This window comes from Ursus arctos, unplaced genomic scaffold (genome assembly GCF_023065955.2).
Source record: "Ursus arctos isolate Adak ecotype North America unplaced genomic scaffold, UrsArc2.0 scaffold_19, whole genome shotgun sequence".
Taxonomy (NCBI): Eukaryota; Metazoa; Chordata; class Mammalia; order Carnivora; family Ursidae; genus Ursus; species Ursus arctos.
In genome coordinates, this window is record NW_026622863.1 from 22,140,267 (window position 1) to 22,167,763 (window position 27,497).

General features: G+C 51.5%; 2 protein-coding genes across 3 annotated transcripts; both read left to right on the forward strand.

Moving 5' to 3' along the window:
• The first annotated feature begins 1,088 nt into the window (after nucleotides 1-1,088).
• Nucleotides 1,089-13,426, forward strand: CES2 (carboxylesterase 2). The gene is made up of 12 exons (XM_026494947.4): nucleotides 1,089-1,274; nucleotides 5,766-5,970; nucleotides 6,827-6,968; nucleotides 7,578-7,711; nucleotides 7,793-8,051; nucleotides 8,317-8,415; nucleotides 8,667-8,807; nucleotides 8,921-9,001; nucleotides 9,250-9,394; nucleotides 9,820-9,957; nucleotides 10,486-10,558; nucleotides 11,004-13,426. The coding sequence occupies exons 1-12, from the start codon at nucleotides 1,199-1,201 to the stop codon at nucleotides 11,188-11,190; spliced, it is 1,680 nt and encodes a 559-aa protein (XP_026350732.1). The 5' UTR covers nucleotides 1,089-1,198; the 3' UTR covers nucleotides 11,191-13,426.
• Nucleotides 13,427-15,825: 2,399 nt separating this feature from the next.
• On the forward strand, nucleotides 15,826-27,265 carry CES3 (carboxylesterase 3). 2 transcript variants are annotated; one of them, XM_026494948.3, is made up of 13 exons: nucleotides 15,826-16,006; nucleotides 17,046-17,250; nucleotides 17,354-17,492; nucleotides 17,659-17,792; nucleotides 18,299-18,452; nucleotides 18,558-18,662; nucleotides 19,268-19,369; nucleotides 19,729-19,866; nucleotides 24,312-24,392; nucleotides 25,469-25,616; nucleotides 26,276-26,425; nucleotides 26,573-26,651; nucleotides 26,745-27,265. In XM_026494948.3, exons 1-13 carry the CDS (start codon nucleotides 15,925-15,927, stop codon nucleotides 26,938-26,940), a joined length of 1,713 nt encoding a protein of 570 aa, XP_026350733.2. In that variant the 5' UTR covers nucleotides 15,826-15,924; the 3' UTR covers nucleotides 26,941-27,265. The 2 variants fall into 2 exon arrangements, with proteins under 2 accessions (XP_026350733.2, XP_057170155.1); XM_057314172.1 differs by lacking the exon at nucleotides 19,268-19,369 and having other exon boundaries at nucleotides 15,899-16,006.
• The last annotated feature ends 232 nt before the right edge of the window (nucleotides 27,266-27,497 follow it).

Here is a 27,497-nt window from a genome sequence, read left to right on the forward strand (position 1 = left end):
AGCACTTCCGGGGAAGGGGCAGGGGGCGTGGCGTGGCGACGGGCTCGCTTTAGGGACATGCTGCACCGCCCGTACTCGACCTGGGGTTTGGGGGGAGTGGCCCTCCGTGCCCTCTGTAAATTAACCCGGGAAAATGCAGACTGCCCAGGCGAATACACAGAGAAGCCACTCGAGCGGTCCGGGCCGTTCGAGCCCGTAGTTGCTGGACAGCGGAGGCCACGGCTGGCTCTCGGGGACACTAAACACCGGCCAGGCGTATCTTCCTCCAGGAAGTCTGTCCTCAGGCTGGGCAGGTCCCCGCGTACCAAGGGTTCTCTGTCTTGGCACTGTTAGCTGCATTTCGGAGCCTCCCGGTGACACCTGCATCGCCCGTTCCACCTAGGGCCCCCGAGTGTCCTGCCGAGTCCCTAGCACACGGACCCGCAGGCGCTCTTAAAATGCTTGTCAAATAGATCAATGACCTTGAGCTCGATCTTTGTGGGAGGTGGGGAGAGGGAAAGCCACGGGATTGGGTTGGGGTTGCCCTTTAGATAATGCCACCGTCACGGGTGCATTTCAAAAGGCAGGCTGTGGCTGAATTGGGAGGAGGCCCACGGAGACCCTCAGATTAGGAAAAATAGGGCATAAGGGGCCTTGAGGTGCACCCAGAAACTGAGTCCTGAAAGCAAGGAGGAGCTCTCAGGATGAGCAGTCACACCTCCCTGCCTTTCCTCATGCGGTTCCCTTCACCCTGAACGAAGATCATTCCCATTTCTACATCTGTGGGCATTCTGATCGTGCATCTCCTCACAGATGCTCTCCCGGGTCCCCCAGTCACAGCTTATCGCTTCCACTCTCTAGCCCTGAATACCCTTATCAGGACTGTGACCGTGAGGACAGTGAACGCAGTGACTCCAGTTTTGAGGAGAGAGTCGTTGGTATTGCGGAGGGACTGCCAAACTTCCTCGCAGCCCCTTCTGAGGAAGCCCAAAGGGGCCCGGGTAAAGAGGAAGTGGCCACGCCAGTGCCCGCCTGTCACTGTTTTTGCCAGTTCAGGCTCGCCTGGCTTTCCCTTCCCAGCTTGCCTTTCCCTTCCCAGCTCGCCCCGCCTACCCCCAGCCCAGTCCAAACTCTGGACCTGGTCGAGACACTCCCTGAACTGCCGCTGGATGGGCCCCTGGGAAGTCTTTGAAAAATAGCAGTGTGCTGCGAATAGACCATGCTGCTGGACCGACTTCGCCGGTGGCTGAACGCCGTGGTCTGTGGGCTCCTACCTTTCCTCGTCCTGGGCCTGGGTGAGGCTCCCTGGAGCCGGGGCAAGGACTGGGGATGGACTCGCCAGATTCTGCAGAGGCAGGACCTGAGGTTGCGGGAGGGAAGGCCCCAGGGAGGTGGGTGAGGGTGGAGAAGCACAGTATGGGGAAACTTGCACCTGACCCAATGCTTCGAAACCTCTGGGTGGGTCCCCTGAGGTGCAGAGAGAGTCGGGCTGACCGAGGTCACACAGTACATAGGGAGGGGCAAGCGAGGCCAGGAGCTCAGAGTGCGGCCTGGCGAGGCAGGTGGGAGTAGGGGTCCTAATGCAGGACATTTCCTTCTTAGTGTTTGTGGTAGAGCTAGCGCTGCCTGTGAAAAGTAACAATAACTATCTTCTTGCCACTGTTTGGCTCTGAGTGAGGCGCCCTTGGCCAGAAGCGTGTCCTGGCCCCTGCTGAATGCCCTTCCAAAGGGGCCCCATTCAAGATTACCGGCTCTTCGGGAATCTGGCCGTGCAAGCCCCCACCCCTGCCTCCTAAAGCCTGTCTGTCTTATCCTTCTGTTCACCCCATCCACCCATCTGGGGCGAGGGCACCTTTTGACCTCCAGAGCAAAAGTGATTGCACTTGGTGTCAGCTTCCTGGTTCTCCTGGCTGTTACCAGTGGCTCAGGCTATTCCGGCACCATGCCTGGGGCTTCCGCTGCTCCTGTGCCCCCTCTTGCCAGTGTGATCCCCTCACCCCACATGACCCTACCTGTGAGACCTGACTACCCTCACCCTTCCCAGGCCAATCTGCCCTGGAGACATCCACATTAATCCCTTCCACATGGCCCACCCCAAGGGGCTTCTGCCCTTACCAGCTGCTCACCAGGCTCTCAGAGGTCACTGAGACCCTCCAGCAGGACAATTTGCTAGGCCTTGCTGATACCTCCCTTTAAAAAATGTTAATATTTCAGATTGGACCCACATTCGAAAAGAAAAAACGGAAAGCCATAAGAGGACACAGGTGATACGTCTGATCCTCTCCTGTCCCATCCCGTCCTGGCTCCCTCCCCCAGAACTTTCTACACAGTGCTCAGGAGTTCACCCAAGAATGGATGTGTGCACACATCCTTGGTTTTCATCACTTCCTGACACAGGGGCGACCTCCCCACATCTGTACATGGTAGAGCTTCCTCATAGTGTTTCATGCAAGGGTGTCTGCTCAAGGAGGAAGCATCCTTGATGTAACTGGCCTCTGATCAGGGACATTTCAACAGTTTCTGTCCTTTGCCATAACAACCTTCAGGCACTGGAAGCCAGTGGCCGCAGTGAGTTACGTGGACAGATATTCCACCTGGCAAGGAATTGTGTGTAGACAGCATGTTACTAGGGAGAAGGGTAGGCCTTTGGCTTGGAAAGACATTGCTCAGTTGCCCTCCGTGGAGCCTGTGAGTGGCTGCTGACTCTGGCCTTACCCACACTGTGGCATTAAGCACGTGCATCAGTGTTGATCCAACAGGTGATCTGAGCAGGGAATAGTCGGGCGAGCTGGGAAGGGAAAGGCGGGTCTGGCAGGAGAGTGGGACTGAACATGCAAAAACCAGTGACAAACAGGCACTGGCATGGCCACTTCCCCTCTACCCGGGCCCCCTTGGGCTTCCTCAGAAGGGGCCGCGAGGCTTTGGCAGGCCCTCCACAATACCAACAACCCTCTCCTCAGAACTGGAGTCACTGCGTTCATTGTCCTTACGGTCACAGGCTTGATAAAGGTATTCGGGGCTGGAGAGTGGGAGCGATAAGCTGTGACTGGGGGACCCGGGAGAGCATCTGTGAGGAGGTGCATGATCAGGATGCCCACAGATGTAGAAATGGGGATGATCTTCGTTCAGGGTGAAGGGAACCGCATGAGGAAAGGCAGGGAGGTGTGACTGCTCATCCTGAGAGCTCCTCCTTGCTTTCAGGACTCAGTTTCTTGGCTCTACCTTCAAGGCCCCTCATCATCCCCTGTTGTCTTTGATCTGTAGGTAGTATAAATCCCTGAGGCTGGTTTTTTTTTGGGGGGGGGGGAGGGTTACTTTTTATTATGGAACCAGGCTCAGATAGGCCAAATTCTTCAGAAGTAGAAACTGGACTGTAGAAGGAAAGCTCCAGGCAGGCAGGAGCCCGTGGAGATGACATACCAGGCGCAGTGGGAGCCTGACTGCTGACCTCCCTGCACCCCGAGGGATAGAGAGGGTCGGGGCTGCCCGCAGCCACACAGCACCAAAGGGTTTCCGGTCTGCGATAGAACAGTATAACACACCCACTGAATCCATGACCTGCCTTTAATGATTGTCAAGACCTGAGCAGCCTGGTTTTGTCTAGACTACCATCTCTCCCTTGCACCATTATTTGAAGCAAATCCCAGACATTATATCATCTGTAGATGTTTTTGTCCTATTAAGAGAAAAGGAATATATACGCATATAACAATATCATGATTTCTTAATGCAATCAAGTATCTAGTCAAATGTTCTTGTTTTGTATTATCTCATAAGCGATACTTACAGGTTTTTTAAAAATCAGGATTCAAATAAGGTCCTTACTTTGAAAATTGGTAGATGTGTGGCTTAGAACAGCTTTGAGATATAATCCACATAGCATACCATTCACCTGTTTAAAGTATACAATTCAATGGTTTTTAGTGTATTCACAGAGTTCACCACATCGATTCCTCCTTTCCCCCACCTTGAGCCCTAGGCAACCCCCAATCTGCTTTTTGTCTCTATGGATATGCCAGTTCTGGGCATTTCTTATAAATGAAATCATCCAATGTGTGATCCTTTGTGACGAACTTCTTTAACTGAGCATAAGGTTTTTAAGGTTCATCCATGTCATAGCATGTTCAGTACTCTTTTCTCCGTATTGCTGAATGATATTCCATTGTATAGATATATACATTTTATTGATCCATTTATCAGTTGATGGACATTTGGATTGTTTCCACTTTTTGGCTATTATAAATAATCCTGCTATGAGCATTCACGTGCAAATTTTTGTGTGGAAGTATGTTTTCAGTTCTCTTGGGTTTACCTAGAAGTAGAATTGCTGGGTCATATGGTAAATCTATGTTTAACTTTTTTTTTTTTTTAAGATTTTATTTATTTATTTGACAGAGATAGAGACAGCCAACGAGAGAGGGAACACAAGCAGGGGGAGTGGGAGAGGAAGAAGCAGGCTCCTAGCAGAGGAGCCTGATGTGGGGCTCGATCCCATAACGCCGGGATCACGCCCTGAGCTGAAGGCAGACGCTTAACCGCTGTGCCACCCAGGCGCCCCCCTATGTTTAACTTTTTGAAGAACTGCCAGATTGCTTTCCAAAACAGCTGCACCACTTTACCTTCTCACCAGCAAGGTGTGAAGTTTCCAGTTTTTCTACATGCTTATCAACATGTGTTATTATCAGCCTTTTTTATGTGAATCTCTTTGAATCTTCAGTCTTCCTCTGCCTCTCTTTTATTTTCCTTGTGATTTTGTTTTTATATCGAAGAAACCAGGTTATTCGTTCTGGAGAGGATCCCAGAACTTGGGCTTTGCTGATTACATCCATATGGTGTCGTTTAACTGTTTCTCTACCCCTGGTATGCCTGTACACTTGTATTCATATATTTATATTCTAGAGGCTTGGTCAGATTTCAGTTTCAGGTTCTGCTTTGTGTTTTGGGGCAAGACTACTTCATGGGGGCTATGGACTTCCATCAGAAAGCATACGTCATCTGATTGTCTTGCTTTGACATAACAGTCAGATTTCAGTGAACATTTCTCTTAGCATGAGAGAGCTGAACATTTCTTCCTTGGCGTAGGACCCGTTTATTTGTATCTCTTACTCTGTCTGAACATATTCCCTCACCATTTCATATTCTTTCATCAAATATGCGCAGCTGACACATTTCTTACTCCTTTGTAGAACTTCTTTGTGTGTTAAGAATATCCTGGGCTCCTTGTGTTAGGCAACTTTCAGTTACTTCCTCCTTCCCTGATCCCCATGGTAAGGCAGGTGGTGCTTCTTACCTTCTAGTTACAGTGGTGCCTCATTTTCGTAGCTCTCCTCACCATATCATCACTCTTGGTTTGAAAGATGCTTTCTTTATGTCATTACTTGCCACCTAGAGCATGAGATCCCTAAGGACAGGAGCCTGGGGTGTCCAGTTCCCACAGTTCTCCTACTGCCTCATGTGACACAGTCAGCAGAAAGGACACTCTTACCCCTTCAAGCTTATGTGACCATTTGTTTGAAGCTCCTGGGGTCAACCATGGTGCCAGGTCCCAGGAAGCCTCACTGAGTGTAGTGGAAAAGGCTGGGGCCAGACCCAGCAAAGAGAGTTGAGGGAGTGGGTAGGAGTGGGGGGAGGGTGGACACACAGGGTTAAAGGCAGGAAATTTGAAAAGCAAGTGTTTGTAGACCAGAGTCCCTTGAGCTGAGGACAGGAAGCAGTGGGCAACATCAGTAGCCTGGGAGGGCAGCTGATGGGTAGACTCAGCCTGATGTCCATTTCTCTGCTCACAGGCCAGGAATCTGCCAGCCCCATCCGGACCACACACACGGGGCAGGTGCGGGGGAGCCTCATCCATGTGAAAGACACTGATGTGGGAGTCCACACCTTCCTGGGAATTCCCTTTGCCAAGCCGCCTCTAGGGCCCCTGCGATTTGCACCCCCTGAGCCTCCTGAACCTTGGAGTGGTGTAAAGGATGGGACCTCCCACCCAGCCATGTAAGCAGGGAGTCCAAGGAACTCCAGTCCCTGGGGTGGAGGGTACTCCGAGCCCTGGGCCAGGCTGCAGTGGTGATTTCATCTAACCCCCCTGGCCAGTCTCCCCTCTGAGTTTGGTGGATCCCCACATGCATTTTTCCCTTGAGTTTGCAGACGCTTGGAAGGGTAAAGTAACTTGCCCAGGCTCCAGGCTTGGCACTTAAAGCAGAGACACACATCTGCCTCGCTTCTAGTTGTGTCAGGTGTTCTCTGCCATCAGGGGAGGCTTGGGTTGGCTCCATAAACCCCGTAGGAGCCCCTGACTCCAGCAGCAGATACTGAGATCCCTGAGGAGTGGAAGACCTCCGCTGTGTGCAGTTAGTGGGCCAGTGACAGGGCCCGCTGCCATCGGCCAAAGGACATGTGTATGTTCTTGCAACTGGAAACTCTGTGGGAGCGATGAGGTTCCCTGAGAGCCTGACTTGAGATGAGGGCTGTCCCACTGCCCTTCTCATGAGAAATTAATATCCATTCATTTGGGCAGCGCACGTATGTGGACTGCTCCCCTGTTCCACATCGTCTGGGTACAGGAGTACGGTGGTGAACGCCAGCACATGCAACCTATGGCTCTCGCAGAGACCCCCAAGAGTCAAGATTTCCCAGACTCAGGAGGATTGGTATCCAAGGACTTCAGAAACTTGAGGCCTCCCTGGAAGACTGGGCTCCATCCCAGCTTCCCCAGAGCCTGCAGCCTGTGACTTGGTGCAGAGGGGTTTGGTGCATGTGTGAGCAAGTTCTCGGGGGAAGTGGGACTAAGGGTGGCAGGGAGCAAATTTGGGCCCAGGACCTGGTTTTAACCATGGTATGGCCCCACTAGGTGTCTGCAGGACATCACTCTCATGAAAATACTGGCTCTGGAACTGCTGAATATGACCCTGCCTTTCACCTCCATGTCTGAAGACTGCCTGTACCTTAGTGTTTACACACCTGCCCACGCCAGTGAAGGCTCCAATTTACCTGTGAGTGCCAGGCCCCCGCTGGCTGGGGTGTGGGAGCCATTTCTTCTGCAAGAAGATTAGAAGGGACAGGATCAGCCTGGGCCCCCCTACAGTGTGCACCCTGTTGAGAAGCCTCTCACTATTGGGTCCAAGAGAGTATTTCTTATCCAGCATGAGTGGCTGACCCTTGGGCATGAGGTCATAGAACCCTAGCTGCTCCCAGAGGTCAGAAGCTGTGGCCCTGGGCTGGACCCAAGACTCACCCAACCAACTCATGCGCAGGAGACCCACTCAGGTGCTGTATCTGTTGGACCAATAAGAGTGGAGAAACTTTTAATTAATGTGCATGCGGGTTGATGCCCTTTTTCTTTTCACCTCAGAGAGAGTTCTGGGAGAAATGGAGCCAGGCTTTGGTACATAAGGTGGGACCCAAAGTATGAGAAGCCCAGTTTTCCTGATAGAAATTGGATCATCTTCAGCCCAGGTCATGAAGACACCACCCTCTCCCGCCTGAGCTCTACGCATGTGGTTAGGCAGACAGAGCCAAAGTGGTGGATAGTCCAGGTAGTAGCCCCAGTGCAGTTTGGGCTGGGTGGGAGCCACATGGTGTCTGTGCCTCGATTTCCCCAGGTGTTGGTGTGGATCCATGGTGGTGCACTTGTGACGGGCATGGCTTCCATGTATGATGGCTCTGTGCTGGCGGCCTTTGAGGATGTGGTGGTGGTCACTATCCAGTACCGCCTGGGTATACTGGGCTTCTTCAGGTGAGACTGGGGCTGGGCAGGGCGGTGCCGGCCGGGTGAAGCCAGGACAGCCCCATGACCCCTGTCCTTGCCACCTCTCAGCACTGGAGACAAGCATGCACCCGGCAATTGGGGCTACCTGGATCAAGTGGCTGCACTACGCTGGGTCCAGCAAAATATTGCCTATTTTGGAGGCGACCCTGGCCTCGTCACCATTTTTGGCGAGTCTGCGGGTGGCACAAGCGTGTCCTCCCATGTCGTGTCCCCCATGTCACAAGGACTCTTCCATCGTGCCATCATGGAGAGTGGTGTGGCCCTTTTGCCCGGCCTCATTGCCAGCTCATCTGATGCGATCTCCGCAGTGAGTACCCCCAACTGTGGGAAGCCAGACTGCGGCCTCGTCTCTTACCTCTCACCCTCCATTACTCTGTTAAATGACGATAACAAGGGGCCCCCTCATGGGCAGGACTGTCTAGGCAGGTGGGCCGGCCCCTCTGCTGAGACCTCCGAATCCACACATAATACCTTGTGAGATTTGGGGTGCATCTGCCCCCAGCTGGGACCTTGGGCAAATCCCTCTCCCCTATCTGGAAGGATGAGCCAGCCCCTGCCTGGTCTCTTTACAGATGGCGGCCAACCTGTCTGCCTGTGGCCAGGTTGACTCAGAGGTCCTGGTGGGCTGCCTGCGGGACAAAACTGAAGAGGAGATTCTAGCCATCAACAAGGTTGGGCTGAATGGACGTGTGTATGGAAGAAGGGTGGGGAGCATGTCCTTTACATTCTCTGGGCAAGTTATTCCGTCTCCACGCCTTGGTGTCCTCACAGCCCTGGGTGGGAAGAGGTCAGGTTATGCTAAGCCAGCGGCAGGACCTCTTGGGGGAGAGGATGTGAGCATCCTGGATGAGCTGGGAAGGGGTGAATGGGACTCAGAGTGCATCAGAAAATGTCTGGGACCTCACTTTGTGGGCCCTCTCAGCTCTTCAAGATCATCCCTGGCGTAGTGGATGGGATCTTCCTGCCCAGGCACCCCCAGGAGCTGCTGGCCTCTGCCGACTTTCAGCCTGTCCCCAGCATCATTGGTGTTAACAGTGATGAGTACGGCTGGATCATCCCCTTGGTGAGGCCCAGCCCCAAGCTCCCAGGTGCCGGGGGCCCACCAGGGTGCAGGGCTCAGGGTGTCGTAGCTCTAGGTCCATCCTACCCTCAATTGGAGATTCCCCTACTACCCAGGTCATGAACATCTCTGAGGCCCAGAAGGAAATGGACAGAGAGACGGTGAAGGCCATTCTGCAGCAAGTGTTGGGAATGTTGGTGAGGCTTCTGGGGTCCTGCCCCAATGGAGGGGGACTCCTCTTCTGCCCAGAGGCAAGGGAAAACCCATCCCCAAGATATCTTACCCATGCATTGTCCCCCATGAGCAAAGGCTGGGGTCACCCCAGAGCTCGGCCCCTTCCTCCCATTCCCTATACCATCCCAGGGTCTGTCTCCCCAAACATGACCCTGCTGCCTCCCTGCCGCCAGCCTGCCTAACGTGACTACTTCTGATCTACCTGGGGTAGACGTTGCCTCCTGAGTCTTTTGACCTGTTGATGGAGGAGTACATGGGGGACAGTGGGGACCCACAGACCCTGCGAGCCCAGTTCCATGAGATGATGGGGGACTCTGTCTTCGTGATCCCTGCACTCCAAGTAGCCAATTTTCAGCGTGAGTACATCTATAACTAAGGCCAGAGCAGTAAGGGGGCAGCTCAGAACTGTGGGTCAGAGCTGTAGGTGAGGTCTGTTGGTATCTAGGTCCCAACCCTTATCTATGTATTGGGTCCCTAGGAGCCAGGCACGTGATGTCCCTCATCTCAGTAAATCCTCGAAGCTGGTCTAAGAGATGGGCATTTCCCCCATTTTACAGATGAGGACCTTCAGTGACTTGCCCAGAACCACACAGCTAGGAAGTTCTGAGGTCATGTTTGAACCCAGGTCCTTCCCACTGCTCTTGCTCCAGCCAGGGTCTCCCTCACCCCATTGTTCAGATTCCAACCAGCTTTGGACCTAGCTATCTTGTCACCATGGGTGATGCAGGAGAGCCGCAAGTAAGGGACCACCATGTCATGGCTCGTCCACCCCACCCCCTAGGCTCACACTCCCCGGTCTACTTCTACGAGTTCCAGCATCGGCCCAGCTTCTTAAAGGACATCAGGCCACCCCATGTGAAGGCAGACCATGGCGATGAGTTACTCTTTGTCTTCGGAACCCTCCCTTGGGGAGCCAACGGTGAGTGTTCCTGGGCAGGGTCCCTCAGAGACTCCTCGTTCCCAGAATGTGGGATGGGGTCCCTGCGTGAGGATGATTGCCCGCACTGTACAGATGAGCAAACTGAAGCTGAGAGAGAGGATGGGATCAGGTGCCCAAGATCTTACAGCTAGAGAGGCTGAGCTAGAATTGGAGTCTAAGACTCTTCAGACTGGGGCCTCTCCTCCCTCCACCTCTCCCCACCCCAACCATGGATGCCTGGGATGGGTGCAGATGAAGGTGTTTCGCAGGCATATTTGTTTCTTAAATAGCTTTCTGGTGTCAGAAGGAAGAAGGGAGCCTTCTCAGTCAGGAATGAGCCTAGTTGGGGTGAGGAGAGGGCCTGGCGCCCCAGGGCTGTGGGAGGAGTGGGCAGAGAGCCAGGCCAGGGAGGGCACAAGAGCACCCAAGGAAGAGCTGCATGTGGGCTGGTGAGTGTGGTGGGGGCTGACCTGTGTGCTGGACTGGGGTTGGCCCTCACGTGGACCCTTGTCCTCTTGCTCTCTGTAGTTGAAGTCACAGAGGAAGAAAAGCTGTTGAGCAGGAAGATAATGAAGTACTGGGCTAACTTTGCTCGAAATGGGTGAGATGTCACGCCCCACCTCAACCTCCGAATGAGCCCATTCGAGGCCCCCCTTTTCTGTTGTGACCTCCTTAGGGTACATGTATCCTTAATTGCCTGGTGGCTCCTTCCCCAGCTCCAGGGCCCAGACAGACAGGGAGGGGCCTTGTGGGTGCTGGACGCTCCATCCATCTCCAGGTGACCTGGAAGAGGGGGGACAGTGCTATGTTACCCATAGAGCCTCCCTCTGACGGGAATGGAAAAAACAGTCCAGGTTGCCCTGCCCCCTGGTGACACTCTAGTGGGAGGTAGTTTCTTTCCTAAATCTAGAAACGTCCCCCTGTCATTCCCCAAGCCCACCTGGCCCACTTGGTGCCTTGGCTGACCCCAGTTGGGGTGCCAGGTCTGGGCTCAGCGGGGCTCAGAGTGACTCTCCCCCCGCCCTGCCGGGAGGGTATGTCTACAGGAATCCCAATGGCGAGGGTCTGCCCCACTGGCCCGTGTTTGACCAGGAAGAGCAGTATCTGCAGCTGAACACGCAGCCTGCAGTGGGCCGGGCCCTGAAGGCGCACAGGCTTCAGTTCTGGACAAAGACCCTGCCCCAGAAGACACGGGAGCTGATGGAGGCAGGGGACAAGCACACAGAGCTGTAGCTCTCTCTGTCTGGGGGTGTGGGGCCAGAGGGGTGGGCTCGAGTGCAGGTGGGGGTCTGCCGCATGTACCCACACACACCCACTGAGGAGCCAGGAGCTTTTCCTTCCTTCACATAGCCATTCATTCATTCTGCCAGCCAGCCAGCCAGCCAGCAAATATGTATTAAGAACCTACTGCATCATGTTAGTTGCCAAGCCCCCCATAGATCCTCTCATGTTAGACACACTCAATGAATCCCCCCATGAAGCTGTGAATGGGCAAACCGCAATGGAAATATACACAGCGCTGAGCCTCAGGCCCATTCCCTCTTCCTCCCCCCTACCCCACCCCCACCCTCCCTCTCCTCTCCCTTTGAAGGAGGGTGCTCTGGGAAATGTTACCCACACCTGGCTCTCAGCAAGCCGCACACGCTCTCATATCTGTAAGGAGCCAGTAAAAAATCTGGATGCCAGGAACCCAGGAGCTCTAAGATCTTGGCCACTGAGGCCACCAACTACTGAAGATGTAGAAGTCCCTGTCACCACCATTTGTCCCCTAGACTAAATGTCATCTACCATTGACATTTAAATATCCATCCGGTCACTTACCTGTGTCCTGTGAGCTGACCAACTCCATTTTTTGTGAGAAGTAAGGCTGAGCTTGTCCATGAGCCCCTGGAGCCTGGGCGAGCTGTTCAGTGGCCAGGAGAGACAGGCGGGTCCCTCGGCCACCTACCTCCTGAAGTATGCCTTTATTCTCAGTGGTTCTGTGACACAGGGACAGGGGGCAAACTTCCCACAATTGTAGCGCGTCCATGCAGATGTTTATCTGTGAGATGTTTCCTGGAAGTAAGATTGGGAAGAGAAGAAAGTTCAGGAGAAGAGACTCTTGTCCCCTTGCTTCCAAAGGTCTCTCCATCCAAGGAGGTCTCCTCTTGCCTTTTAGAATTCTCCTTACCATCCATCCCCCCACCCTCTGCTGAGCTTCCTCCAACTCACCGTGGGCATCCACATTAGTTTTCCTGCTTACCCCATTGCTTTCCCTAAACTTTTCCTTCCCTTCCCTTATCCGACCCCCCGCGACGGAAACCCTCTCGTTATGCAGTACTTGATCTCAGCATGCAAAAATACCAAATTGTGTTCACTCTGCCTCTTTGTTCTCACCAAAGCGCTTTTTCTCTGTCTCTAAGAGACTGTATCCTTCTTTCATAGACCTAGGAGTCCTGCTATGCCCCACCTTTGACCAACTTGCCCTCTCCAGGCACTAGATTTTCCGGAAAGGAAGCCCCCTTCTTTCCCTCCACTTCATGTAAGCCCAACCATAGAGCCTCCCGAAGTGGGGTCTGAAGGATGGAGACTGGCCACCAGATGGCAGACAAAGATAACCTTAAACCTGGGCAGTCTTGCCCTAGAGAGAGGAGAGGGGCTTTCCTTTTACTGGACACTGACTGGTGCATAATGCTTTTGCATCCTGAGAGCATTTATTGAGCATCCACAGCATGCATGCCTCTGTATGTTTTTCAGTCCTGCAGATGCACAATATACTTTCCAAAAGTAGGTTCCCAGTATTAGTTTTTTAGTCATTTTTTAAACAGCCTGATTGTGGAATAATTTGCATGTAATTAAATTCACCCACTTCAGGTATACAGTTTCACAAAGTTGGCTAAATGTATGAGACATACAACTACCATCACATCAAATTTTAGAATGTTTCTCTTTTTTTAAGATTTTATGTATTTATTTGTCGGAGCACAAGCAGGGGGAGAAGCAGGCAGAGCAGGCAGAGGGAGAAGCAGGCTCCCCGCTGAGCAATAAGCCCGATGTGGGACTTGATCCCAGGACCCCATCCCAGGACTCCATCCCAGGACCCCAAGATCATGACCTGAGCTGAAGGCAGATGCTCAACTGACTGAGCCACCCAGGCGTCCCTCAAGTTTTAGAATGTTTCTCTTGCTCCAAAGAGTTCCTTCATGCCCCTTTGCAGTCAATCACTGCCCTGACCCTGGTCCCACACAGCCACCAAATTGCTTTCTATTGCTGTAGTTTGCCTTTTCTAGAATGTCATAGAAATGGAATCATTTATTACTGGTTTCTGTCACTTAGCATAATGTTTCTGAGATTCAACCAGTGGTTTCCTTTTATTGCAAAGTAGTATTCCATATATGGTATGCTATATTTTTTCCACTCACCAATTAATGGATGTTTGAATGATTTCTATTTTTTGGCTATTTTTATTAAAGTGCTGTGAACATTTTCAGACAGGTCTTTGTGTGGACATATGTTTTCACTTTTTTAAAAGATTTTATTTATTTGAGAGAGAGAAATAGAGAGCACATGAGCAGGGGGAAGGGGCAGAGGGAGACGGAGAAGCAGGCTCCCTGTTGAGCAGGGAGCCCAATGCGGGGCTCGATCCCAGGACCCTGGGATCATGACCTGAGCGGAAAGGCAGACGCTTAACCAACCGAGTCACCAGGTGCCCAATATTTTCATTTCTTTGGGGAAAATAGCTGAGAGTGGAATTCCTGGGTTATATGGCAAGTGCATGTTTAATTTTAAAGAAAATGCCAACCTGTCTTCCAAAGTGACTGTACCATGTTTGTGCCCCCACCAGCCATCTATGTGGGTTCTAACTGCTCCATAGCCTTGTCAACACTTGGTCTTATCAGTCTTCAACCGTTGATTAATTGTAATGGTGTGTAGTGGTACCTTACTGTGCTTGGTTCCCCATTTCCGTGTCTTCCTCTGTCTCTCTCCCCTCCTTGCTCCTGCTCTCCTGCATGTACCTATGGATCAAGGTGCAAGGAGAGGGATGGGCCCCACCGGGGAGGCTGCCAAAGACAATCTGGGAAGGTGCACTGGTTATTTGTTCACAGATGGTAGTTTGACCCTGGGCCTCTCCAGCTTGGAGTGCCAACTGGAACCCCAGGAGGGAATCTGGCATCCTGTCTAGGCATGACCCTCACGCAGCTCCTCACTGAGGTAGCACTTCTGTTCAAATCAGTAAATATTTGCCAGTGCCCTGCACTCCCCACATATGCCCCCCACCATCCCAACTCCCAGCCAGCCATGCGCCTGACACTAAGGCCCAGAGATGAGTCCTGCCCTTACCTGGGGTAGAGGCTGTGCCAGAGAGACAGACACCCTGACACACCCCTGGCCTGAGGCAAGAACAGGCTTCCACTGGCTCTGGTTCTGTGCCTTGTGTTTTCACACTGTAACCTCAGACCCTGTGAGGTACTTCCTAGGATCATCACTGTTTCACAGTTGACAAAACCAGAGCCAGGGCTCTGGATTCAAAATCACACAGCTAGCACTCGGCAGGGCTCAGATTCGAATGCAGGAGATCCAGCCCTTAAATCACGCCATCCCGGGATTTGGAGTAGGATTTGAGTTGTGAATAAGAAGCTTCCTGCAGACCTCAGATCCTCCTGCCGGGAGCCTGAGGGCCTCTTGAGGGCAGTGCCCTGCTTCTGCCCTGTTACTTGAGGAGCCTCAAGAGAGGGGGCCGACATGAGAAAATCACCCCCCAAATATACCCTGGGCATCCTCAGTCCTGGGGCCCCATGGCAGGGCCGCCTAGGCCCCAGGCCCTAAGCCTTCACAAGAGTATCAGCCAGCCACAATGGAAAAGAGCTCACCAGTCCTTCAAGACATTAAACAGAGAGTTACCACGTAACCACAATGCCATTCCTGAGTGTATGGAGCCAAGAGAAAACATAGGAACGCACAGAAACTCATACATAGGTGTCTGTAGCAGTATTACTCAGAACAGTCACAAGGTAGAAACAACCCAAATGCCCATCACTGAATGAATGGAAAAACAAATCGTGATACAAATTGCCATCCAGTGAAATATTATTATTTGGCTATAAAATGGACCAAAGTACTGATATAAGCTACAACTTGAATGAACCTCATAAACATGATGCTAATGGAAGGAAGCCAGACACAGGGTCACGTGTTGCATGGTGATTATTATGTGTAATATCCTGAATAGTTAAATCCAGGGAGGCAGAATGCAGATGAATGGTTATCAGGTTATCAGGAGATGGGGGGGTGGCGCGTAGCAATGGGAGCGATTATTTAACAGGTACCGGATATTTTGCTGAGGTAATGAAAGAGTTTTGTAACTAGAGAGATGTGGTAGTTGCACAAAATAGCAAACACACTAAGTGCCACTGAATTATGTACTTTAAAATTGTTAATTGTATGTTATATAAATTTAACCTCAATTAAAAAAAAAACAAAAAAAGAGCATCACCTTCAGGTGATCCAACATCAGGGCTCAGGCACCCCCTTGGCCAGGGGGACTGGACACCAGCCCCTGCCCCAAGCCGTGGGTTCCCTCAGAACGGTAGCACAGTCATTGGCCGCCACTCCCTCAGATCAGTGGTGCATGTCTCTTGCAATGAGCACACAGGGTCTGGTGGAGTTCACTGACTCAGGAGAGCTGGAATTTGAGCCCAGGGCTGCAGAGCTCCAAAGCCCAGGCTCTTTCCCTCCCCCCGCCCGCCCGCCATCCCCCCTCCCGCCCCCGTCCCGCAAAATATCCCATCATCCATGCCCCTGCAGTGCACTCTCTGAGCCCTCCTTCCCCCATGTGGGTGGAGGTACTGGGTCTTAGGGCTGGCCACCAGCCAGATGGCAAGGTCCACAGAGGTTTTTGTAACATAACCCTTTAGAGATTGGTTGTGCCAAAGGGCAGGGCCTTATTATACCTTCCACCACTTCCGCCCCCACTTAGTTGTGAGGAGCATGGGGACAGTGGTAAGAAGTGGGTCCAGGGTCCAGCTCTGGGTGGCCTGTCTGCTCCTGGCATGCCCTGCTACAGCCACTGGTAAGACGTACTGGCAGAGACCGCAGAGGTGGGAGCTTCAGGGTTGCTGGGAGGACTTGGGTGGAGCGGGCGAGAGTGAGGTAGGGACGGGGAGGGCTGGGCAGCCTGCTCAGGGAAGAAGCCCTCAGTTCCAAGAAATGCCAGAGCTTGAGTGCATCCTCTCCAGGCAGGGGCTCTGCCCTTGTGGTCCTGTGTGATCTCCAGAGCAGGCCTGCCAGAGGACGGGATTGTCATGTTTTCAGGGCACCCAGGATTTGATTAATCTGAAAGACACAGACACAGAAGTGGGTCACAAAAGGTTTACTCACAGTTCCTAGAAACAAGCATGCAGGGAAGCACGCGTCGGTCAGAAGGCAGAGAGGAGAGAGGAAAATGAGGGCAAGAGGCGGCTAAGCCAGTGCTGGATTGGCTAATTTGAATGTTCTCAGTGGGCTCCGGAGCATGGGGCTGTCCCTCTTTATCCGGTATCTGGCCCTGGGGTGATTAGGGCACGTGATTGGTGGTGGGGGAATCTGAGAAGCCTAGAGGAGGTGGCTGGGAGCAAGGGCTCTGGAATGGTTGGTTTGCATCTGAAAGATACCTTTCAGTGAGTTGTTCGTGATCTCTAAGAATTGGCTAGCCCTGGAACCCGCAGTCCCTCCAGATCCGCAAGGCTCCCCTGTCAGAACACCAAAATAAAGAAAACGAAAAGACATCATTATCACGCTTAATTTAGCAGATGAGAAATCTGAGGGTGAATGGCTAGATGAGAACAGCAGGTCTGTGGGTCCCAGGAGAGCCTAGTTTGCCCTCGGGGGATTGGTTTGGTCTAGAGGAGAGTGGCAGACCTGCAAGAGGGGAGAAGAAAGTGGAGGGTAATCACAGGGCCCATGTCACAGGCTTGCTGGGAAGGTTAGTCATAGCGCTGTATGCAAAGTGCCCAGAGCAGGGCTCACAGAGTAGGTGCTCCAAGAACCGATGTTTCGTGAGTCCATTTGCCTCCCCACCATCACCTGTGGAGGCTGCAAACTCATTCAGTGGCCCTCTGTCCTGCCCTCAGGGCCTGAGGTCACTCAACCTGAAGTGGACACCCCCCTGGGCCGCGTTCGAGGCCGGCAGGAGGGTGTGAAGGGCACAGACCGCCTTGTGAATGTCTTCCTGGGCATCCCGTTCGCCCAGCCACCTTTGGGAACTGGCCGATTCTCAGCCCCGCGCCCAGCACAGTCCTGGGAGGGTGTGCGGGATGCCAGTACTGCCCCTGCGATGTGAGTAGCCCCTTGGAGGTGGACAAGCTTGTAGGTTGCAGGGGTCTAGACGTCGGGGCTGGTGGGCTGAACCACTGGCCCTTGGGCTCATCTCTGGCTGCAGGTGCCTGCAGGATCTGCAGAGAACGGACAACAGTAGATTTGTGTTGAATGGAAAGCTCCGGCTCTTCCCTATTTCAGAGGACTGCCTGATCCTCAACATCTACAGCCCAGCTGAGGCCACTACGGGGACCAGACGGCCGGTGTGCAGCACCGAGGGCCCTGTCTGCACAGCCTGTTCTGCCTGGCCTGTCCTCTCCCCAGCCCTGTTCTCACACTGCTTCAGGGGTCCCAAGAATACCCTGGGTTGATGGGAGGGCAGCTGGTGTCCCAGGAGCTGGGGGTCACTGCCCCATGGCCTCTCTGCAGGTCATGGTATGGATCCATGGAGGCTCTCTGATGTCCGGCGCTGCCACCTCCCAAGACGGGTCAGCCTTAGCTGCCTACGGGGATGTGGTAGTGGTCACAGTCCAGTACCGCCTGGGATTCCTTGGCTTCCTCAGGTGAGGTGGCCAGCCTAGGGGAGGGTGTTGCTGGCACTGGGGCGAGGCCAGTCTGTGAGGGCAGTTGGGGAACTAGGGTAGGGGTCCAGAGCTTGAATGCAGATTTCTCAGGCAAGCAGGGTGGCTGGAGACCAACGACCCCCCCCCATGCCATCTGGGGCAGAGAAGGAGGCTCCCCATCGATCCCCTCTGGGGAAGGGGCTCTACCAGAGCCAGAATTTGTAACAGAGAACTTGGTCCTTTGGACAGGAAGTGTTGACTCCTGGTCTGGGGCCAGGATCCCAGCAAGGGGTGGGGGCAAGGAGCACTAAGTTCTGGCTGGCTACCCAGCTAGGCACACCCACACCACGTGCTGGGCGGGGGGTTACTAAGCATGCCTCATAGCCAGGCCAGATTTGGGGAAAAGGGAAGGATCTGCCATCCTGGTGGCTGGTTCAAAGCAGATCTGCAAAGGCTGAGGAAAAGCCTCCAGCCTACGCTAACCACTGCCTCCCCCTTCCCGCTAGCACTGGGGATGAGCATGCGCCTGGCAACTGGGGCTTCCTAGATGTGGTGGCTGCTCTGCACTGGGTGCAGGGGAACATCTCCCCCTTTGGAGGTGACCCCAACTCCGTCACCATCTCAGGCAACTCTGCTGGCTCCTGCATCGTCTCTGCCCTGGTGAGTCACCACAGGGGGCCGCTGGCAACAATATCCCCATGGCCCCAGACCTCCCAGCCTTTCTGCCCTCCCCTGACAGCCCCCTGTCCTCTACACGGCACCCAGGTCCTGTCCCCGCTGGCTGCAGGGCTCTTCCACAGAGCCATAGCACAGAGCGGAGTCATCGCCATGTCACTGACCCCGGATTCCAACCCAAGGGTCCTGGCTCAGGTCTGCATTTCTTTCATTCTCTCAGTCCACATGTGCCGGCCACAGCCCACCCTGTGCTTGCCCCGAAGTCCCATTGGGGTGTCACTGGGAGGGAGCTCCTTGTGGGCAGAGAGGGACCCACTGGCATGAAAGAAGCACACTGCGTCTGGAAGCTCTGAAGAGCACTAGGGCCTCCCTTCCCACTGACTCCCCAGCCCAGCTCAGGCCTTGGCACCCCCTGTCGTCCCCTCGTCGCCACACTGGCTCTCTGAACCCTGTCTCATTTCCTTACTCACTCTATAAAACTTGACTGAGCCCATGGCTCTGGGAATATACTTAACTAGGTAATGACGCTGTTCTCAGAGGGGTAAAGGGGACTTTGCTACCCGCACAAATAATGACAATACGATGTAATGGGGGACACACAGGGTGCCTGGGGACCACCCAAGCTGGTGGGCAAGGAAGCCTTCTCAGGGTTGGTGGCAGGTCTCTGGCCAGTCCCAAGGCCCCTCTCTGACATCACTGCCCCAGCTTTCCTACAGATACACCCCTTGTGTATGGGAGGCAGAGGGCTGGGAGGTGGGGTTGATAGGGGAGGGAGAGGCAAGGCTCTTGTCTGTTCCCAGAGCTTCGCAGACTCCCTGGGCTGCAGCTCTACCTCCTCGGCTGAGATGTTACAGTGCCTTCGGCAGATAACAAATGAGGAGCAGATCCTTAACAAGAAGTTGGTATGCCTACTTCTCGGGGGGCGGTGGCAGGCAATGGCGCAGAGGGGTCCATCCACCTCCTGTGGGAGCAGAGAAGCAATCAACAGTCTGGGGTGAGGCTTGGGACAGCCACCCCTGAGGGGAAGGGGTGGAGGGCCCAACTAGGCCTGGGAGCATAATGCAGGGCCACCTCTTCTAGGAAAGAAGGCTGCTTGGAAGCATCCGTGGCCTGGTCTCCCTATTCCTCCTGGTCCTCCAACCCTGGTGACCTCTACCCCTCTAAGGCTCAGCCACCAAGGCATGCAGCCAGGTGACCCCTGGATGCCATCTTTTAAGGCATGGGCCTAACTGGGAAGACCATGCCTTGCTTTCTCCTGCAGAACACTACAGCTTCCTACACCATTGATGGTACCTTCTTTCCCAAGAGCCCCATGGAACTCTTGAAGGAGAGGCACTTCAACTCTGTGCCCTTCCTTGTGGGTGTCAACAATGACGAGTTTGGCTGGCTCATCCTCAGGGTGAGTGTCCTCTGGCTCTTATGCTCTCAAGGCCCTGCCCCAGCCAATCCTCTGCCACCCCAACATCATCACCGCAGCCCATGAGCTGACAGTTCCATTCGGTAGGTAAAGAAGTAAGGCTCAGAGAGGTTTATGGGACTTGCTTAAGGTTACCCAGCTTAATTTTCCCAAAGCAAAAGCTTGGGGACCAAGCTTCTGCACAAAGTAGCCTTCTGGGCAGCACTGATTTGCAGCATATTCTTGCCTTAGTGTCTGGTTTATACATCAAGCTCTATGAGACTGGTTAGTATGACTCTGTGCCTGAGAGACTAATTACCTGAGACTTTCAGGTTTCAGACAACATCAAGCCAGTGGGGGACATCATGGCCCAAGTGCCTTCCAGTCCCTTCCAGGTGCATAGAACTCCCCACATACAGTGTTAACATCATGCTTTCCTTCTGAGCATCTTTCCTATCATTCTCCCTCCTCTACCCATCTTCAAGGTGATTGACTTTAATAACTGCAAAACCTTGCACAAAGGGAGGGTCCCATAATAATATTCCTTAATTTCCACACTTGGGCACTTTCTAGGTTTTACAACCAAAGCTAACAGGGCAGTGAACATCTGCACGTCCATAGCTTTTGTCCTTTGGTTTCTACCTTTGGAATGGCTCTCCAGGAAGGACATTTGGGTGTTTCCTGGATGACAGGCTCATGCAGTCTTGACACTCAAAGACAAAACTTGTAGAAGTTTCCAGGCCAGGTGTGTGTGTGTGCGTGCTGTGTGTGTGTGTGTGTGTGTGTGTGTGTGTGTGAGCGCGTGTGTAATGGCAGAAGAGTGTTAATGGGAAACAGTGCCCTGGACTCTGCAGGCAGCCTGGGCCCCACACTGTCAACTTAGAGCCATGAATTGAACGGTGAGAAGGAACCAAGCTGGTTGGCTCCCAAGCCCCGGGCAAGATTGCCTGGTTCAGAATGCTGGTGCCTGGGACTTTGTAGCCAAGGATATTTCTCAGGAATTGGGTGGCTCAGGGGGCTGCTCACCTCCTCACTGGTGCAGGCATTCTCTTCACTTCCTTTTATCCATATGGGCACAACTGTACATTTTTCAGCTGACTAGATGTTTACTAAATGTCCACGGTGAAAGCTTTAGCCATGGAAAATAATCCATACCCCTTATGGAGACCTCTCCACCTCTTACGCATTGCCACTGGCATAGCACTTTGTGAAATTGCTATGCCAATTTAAACTGCAGCCAGCAACTTGAGTCTACAGGTTTTATTACAACTTTACCAGCATTTGCAGACCATAATTTTTAAAATATCAACTTCATTGAGATGTAATTTACATACCATAAAATTACCTTTTTAAAAGGTGTATAATTCAGTGGGTTTTAGTATATCCACAAAGTTGTGCAACCATCACCACTATCTTATTCCAGATCACTTCATCACTCTAAAATGCAGCCCGTACCTGTTAGCAGTCACTTCCATCCTGCCTCCCCAGCCCCTGGCAACCACTAATGTGCTACTTCCTGTCAAATCTATGGATTTGCCTATTTTAGACATTTCAAGCAATCTCTACACCCGAAGTGGGGCTCAGACTCAAAATCCCAAGATCAAGAGTCACGTGCTCCACCAACTCAGCCAGGCAGGCACCCCCTTACACATTTCAAATAAACAGAATCCTACAATATGTCTGACCTCTTTCATCTGATAGGATATTTTCAAGGTTCATCGTGTTGTAGCGTGCATCAGTGCTTCCTTCTTTTATAGGACGGAACAGTGCCTTGTATGGAGATAGTATAATTCGTTTATCCATTCATCAGTTCATGGGCATTTGGGTTGTTTCTACCTCTTTGGCTATTATGGGTAACCTACTATGAACATTCATGTACAAGTATATGTTTTAATTTCTCTTGGTTATATACCTCAGAATGAAATTGCTGGGTCCTATACTAACTCTTAATTATTTGAGGAACTGCCTGTTTTCCAAACTGGCTGCACCATTTTACATTCCCACCAGCAATGGATGAGGATTTCAATTACTCTGCATCCTCGCCAACACTCGTTACCTCTCATTTTGATTATACCTAGTGCGTGTGAAGTGGTATCCCGTGTGGTTTTGATTTGCATTTCCCTAATGACTTACGATGCTGAGCATCTTTTTATGGGATTATTGGCCATTTTTATATCTTCTTTGGAGAAATGTCTTAAAATTTTTTCCCCATTTTTAAATTGCATTGTCTTTTTATTGTTGAGTTGCAAGTGTTTCATATATTCTAGATACGAGTCCCTTATCAGATATATGATTTGCAAATCTTTTTTCCCATTCCGTGGGTTGTATTTCACTTTGTTATAGTATCCTTTACAACACACACAAAAAATTCATTTTCATGACGTCTGATTTATTTTCTCTTTTGTTGCTTGTGCTTTTGGAGTAATATCTAAGAAGTGATTGCTTAATCCAAAGTCATCAAGATTTACCTCTATGTTTCTCTCAAAGAATTTTATAGTTTTAGGTCTTATATTTAAGTCTATGATTCATTTGAAGTTAATTCTTTATATGGTTTGAGTTAGGGATTCTTTTGCATGTGGTTATCCAGCTGTTCCTGAATTATTTGTTTTAAAAACTTTTCTTTCCTTATTGAATTGTCTTGGTGCCCTTACTGAAAATCATTGATCATAAGGGTAAGGGTTTATTTCTGGACTCTCAGTTCTATTCCATTAATTTATATGTCTATCCTAATGTCAATACCACATTATCTTGATTACTACAGTTTTGTAGTAAGTTTTGAAATGGGGAAGTGTGAGTCCTCCAACTTTGTTCTTCTTTTTCAAGATTGCTGCATTCCTTTGCTAGGGTTGTCATAACAAAAGACTACAATCGGCGGTGGGGGGTTGAAACAACAGAAATTAATTGTCTTACAATTTTAGAGGCTGGAAGTCTGAAATTAAGGTGTTAGCAGGATTGGTTCCTTCTCAGTACTGTGAGAGAGAATCCATGCCTCTTCACTAGTTTCTGGTAGCTTCAGGAACTCCTTGGCTTATGGATGGCATTCTCTCTCTGTCTTCACATTGTCTTCCCTCTGTACCATCCATCTCTGTGTCCGAATCGTCCCTTTTTACAAGGACGCTAGCCATATTGGACTACGGCCCACCCTAATGATTACCTTTGTAATCGTCTTAACTTGACTACCACTCCAAAGGCCCTGTCTCTAAATAAGGTCACATTCTGAAATACTGGGGGTTATGACTGCACATATCTTTTTGTGGAGATACAAATCAATCCCTAACAATTGTTCTGGTTATTCTGGGTCCCTTGCATTTGCATATGAATTCTGATCAGCTTGTCAATTTCTGTCAAAAAAAAAGTGGCTGAGATTTTGATAGGGATCACGCTGAATCTATAGATTGGTTAAGGAAGTATTGCCATCTTAAGATGAAGTCTTTCAACCCATGAACATAGGACGTTTATCCATTTACATAGGTCCTCTTTAATTTCCCTCAACTATGTTTTCGAGTTTTTAATGTACAAGTCTTGCACTTTGTTAATGAAGTGGATTCCTAAGTATTGTATTTTTGATGCTATTGTAAATGCAGTTGTTTTCCGCACATCATCTTCAGATTGTTCGTTGCTGGTGTAGAGAAACACAACTGTTTTTGTCTATTGTTCTTGGCCATCATTTTTAAGATGTTTGCACCTTTAGCTACTGTGGCCTTTAGTTTAGTCCTTTACTTTTTAGTGCAGTTAACAGCCCCCTTTGCGTATACACTCGTTGTGTTTACTCATCTGTGGGCTTTCTGTTCCTATTTTCACAAAGATTAACAAAGAGCCTTGTAGTCATGAAACTAACTTCAATAGCTAATGTTTCCACAGGGTTTACTGTATGTCAGTGTCCTTACATTTGCTACTTCAGTCTTCATAATCCAATGAGGCAGGTTATGGTATTCCTGTTTCACAGATTAAGAAACTGAGACAGAGAAATTTAAGTAATAGGCCCAGGTCATGCACCTAGAAAGTGGCAGAGCTGTGATTTGAACCCAGAGACTGTGCCCTTAAAACTGTAACATATAGGGGATGCCTGGGTGGCTCAGCTGTTAAGCATCTGCCTTCGGCTCAGGTCATGATCCCAGGGTCCTGGGATTGATTGAGCCCCACATTGGGCTCCCTGCTCGGTGGGAAGCCTGCTTCTCTCTCACACATTCCCCTTGCTTGTGTTCCCTCTCTCGCTGTCTCTCTCTGTCAAATAAATAAATAAAATCTTAAAAAAAAAAAAACCTGTAACATATAAAGCAACATTTCACTTTAAAGACAGCATTTTAACTTCCCCTGCGGGCCCTGCTACAACACCTGGTCACACTTGGCTCTGTTCACAGGGCCGTGAACATTCGCCTGCTCATGGTTGCGAGTCGGGGGGTGGGCGGTGATAAGGCTGTGATGAGAGGATCTTGATGTCCCCACAGGCCTGGGGTTTCCTGGATAAGATGGAACAGTTGAGCCCGGAGGATATATTGGCCATAGTGAGACCCTACTTGGCCAGTATGGTGAGTCAAAAGGGAGGAAGAGATAGTCCAGTGAATATCCTATCCAGATTAGTAGGGCACCCTCCTCTTCCTCCTGCCTCCATCCCCCATAGCCACCCCCACACTGCCAAAACCCTTGGTTCAACTGTTGACTTTTAGTTCCACCTAGAAATCCCCTTGGACATGAGTCAGTGTGGTTCCCAAAGGAAGATCATCATCATCATTGTCATCGTAGACTGCCCCTTAATGAGCCCATAGTATGTGCCAGAGACTGTGCTGTGCTGAGCCCTAGGACAGGCATTCATCTCCTTCAATCCTCGTTATAAGCCGGTGAAATAGAAATTTTCATTATTCCCATTTTACAGATGAGGAAACCGAGGCTCCTGGTCTCATGATAAGTAAAGGGCAGAGGCAGAGCTTCTGCCACCTCTGTCTGATCCCAGAGCTTCAGCTGTTAAGATCATCCTGTCAGATGTGGAGCCAGTTGGACCTGAAGTCCAATCCCAACCCTGGCTACTTGTCCACAGTTAGCCTTTAAGCCCATTTCTTCATCTGTAAATGAGGATATACTTCCCACCCAAGGAAACTGGATGCTATGTTTGAAAAGTCTACTGGGGAGCTAGTATTCAGAAGGTGATCAATCTGTGCGTATTTCCCTCCCTTTGGAACCCCCAGAGCCCTCCCCATTCAAACAACCTCATCACTGTTCTCTGAGCTCTGGGGGAGCTCCTATGATTTGTTTGTTCATTAACTTCCTGGTTAACTTCAACCAGGCAATCATCAAGACCAGAACCCTTAGCTAGGAACTTCACATAGGTGGCCAAACAACCCTGCCACAGGCAGGAACCGACTTTCAGAGAGGCTCAGCAACCTATCTGAGACCACACAGCCAAGCAGCAATCACAGAGCTGGCATTTTGGCTCCAGATCTGACCCGATCCTGCCCAGACACTATCTAGAACCCCCAAGGGAGGCAGGGGAGCCTGGCACATGAGTCCTGGATATGAAAGAGGCCATGCTGGAGGGTACGGGGCTTCTTGGGAGGGTCTGCTGGGGCTGTGGGACCTGAGTGGGCCTGAGCCTGGCCTCCTGCCCCAGGGTGTGCCCCCTGAGGTGATGCCGAGCATCATAGATGAATACCTAGGCAGCGATTCCAACGCAGAAGCCAAACGCAACGCCTTCCAGGACATTCTGGCTGACATCATCATAATCTTGCCCTCCTTGAATTTCTCTAGAAACCTCCGAGGTAAGCCTATCCCTGTTCACCTGCCCCACCCTTCCCATTTTGGCCCAGGACTGGGTTATCACAGGCAACACGACTCTACACCCTGCTGCTGCCCCCACACCCCGCTTCCTCCCTGGGACGCAGGGTCACAGTAATGAGACGTGACTCTGGCAGGTCACTCTGTGGGTGAGTAAACCAAGGCTGAGAGAGGTGCAGTGACTTGTCAAACATCAGACAGCAGGGTTCACCACCAATTCCAAGGGATTCATTTAACTCATGAGTGATTTTTCCCACACTCAGCACTTCTCCTGGGAGAAAAGTCTTGTGTCCTCCTAGCCTGGTGGCTAGTCCCTGACACAGCCCTAGAACAGCTCCAAGTTCCTATCTTTGTGACCTTGAGCAAGATGCCTGGCCCCTCTGTGCCTCAATTTCCTCATCTGTAAAATGGCGACAGTAACAGAATCTAATTCATATGTTGTCAGGGTGAAATGAATGATTATACATAAAGCACATGGAATGGTGTGCGACAGCCAGCAAGTGCTCAGCAAATGCTTGCTGATAATGATGTTGTCATCATCAGTATTGTTACTGGTATTGGTGTTACTACCAGCCGGGCCTGCCAAAGGGAGGACTAGATCAGGCTGAGGGTACCTAACTCTGAGGCAGCCCTCTCTCTGCAGATTCTGGAGTCCCTGTCTTTTTCTATGAGTTCCAGCATCGACCCAGTTCTTTCATGAAGTTCAAGCCGGAGTGGGTGAGGGCTGACCATGCGGCTGAGATAGCCTTCATGTTCGGGGGTCCCTTCCTCACGGACGAGAGCTCCCTGCTGGGTGAGGACACATAGGCCGTCCTTGGGCTGCAGGCGTCAATGGGCTAGGGTGGGGCTTGTAGGCACACATGTCTCCAGTCAGCACAGGGGACCCTTGGGTTCTCTCCAGAACCCACCTGACCCTGATCCAGGTCTGTTCCTCCCATAGCCTTTCCAGAAGCCACAGAGGAGGAAAAGCAGCTGAGCCTCACCATGATGGCTCAGTGGACCCAATTTGCCCGGACGGGGTGAGTGACAAGCAGGCACACCCGGCTTTGGGCCTAGATGACTCAGATCTTCCCCCTGGGAACAACATGCCTTCATTCATTCCTCCCACCCAGGGACCCCAATGGTGAGGGGCTGCCTCCATGGCCCCCCTTCAACCAGTTGGAGCAATATCTGGAAATCAGCCTGACACCAAAAGTTGGCCAGAAGCTGAGAGAAGACCGAATGCGGTTCTGGGCAGAGACGCTTCCTGCCAAGATCCAGCAATGGCAGCAGATGCAGAAGAGCAGGAAGGCCCAGGGGGAGCTCTGAGGGGTGGCAGAGTCCCAGCAAAGCAGCGTCTTCCTCCCTCTGCTAAGAAACTTTAACTTAAACCAAGGTGATGTATACACATGTCCCTTAGGAATCAGCCCCTCCATGACTGGCATTGTGCTCTGTTGAAGTGTCACCAGTTTCCTACTGCAAGGGCCTTTGTACAAACTCCTCCCTCTTCCTGAAGGGCCTTTCCCTCTTGCTTCACGGCCAGTCCCAGCTCATTCTTCAAGCTCCCCAGGGGACGCCCCCTCCTCCAAGAAGCCTTCCCTGCCTTCTCTGGGCCTGAGTTTGTGTCCATTACAGCATAGCCCACTCCAGGCTAGCACTGTCTGTGTCCGTGTGTCTTTCCATCTCTCTGAGAGTGGCAGTCAGCCTGACCCCACTCTGCGTCTCCCACACAAGAGTTGGGCAGGACCTGGAGTCAGGGATGTTTGATGAGTGAATAAAAGAGAGTATGGGAACGGTGGTGCTAGACATGAACCCAGGCTCTTCAGCCACCAAAGCTATGCTCAGTCTTGCACAGATGTCCTCCTTAGCTAGGAGGGTGGATGGAC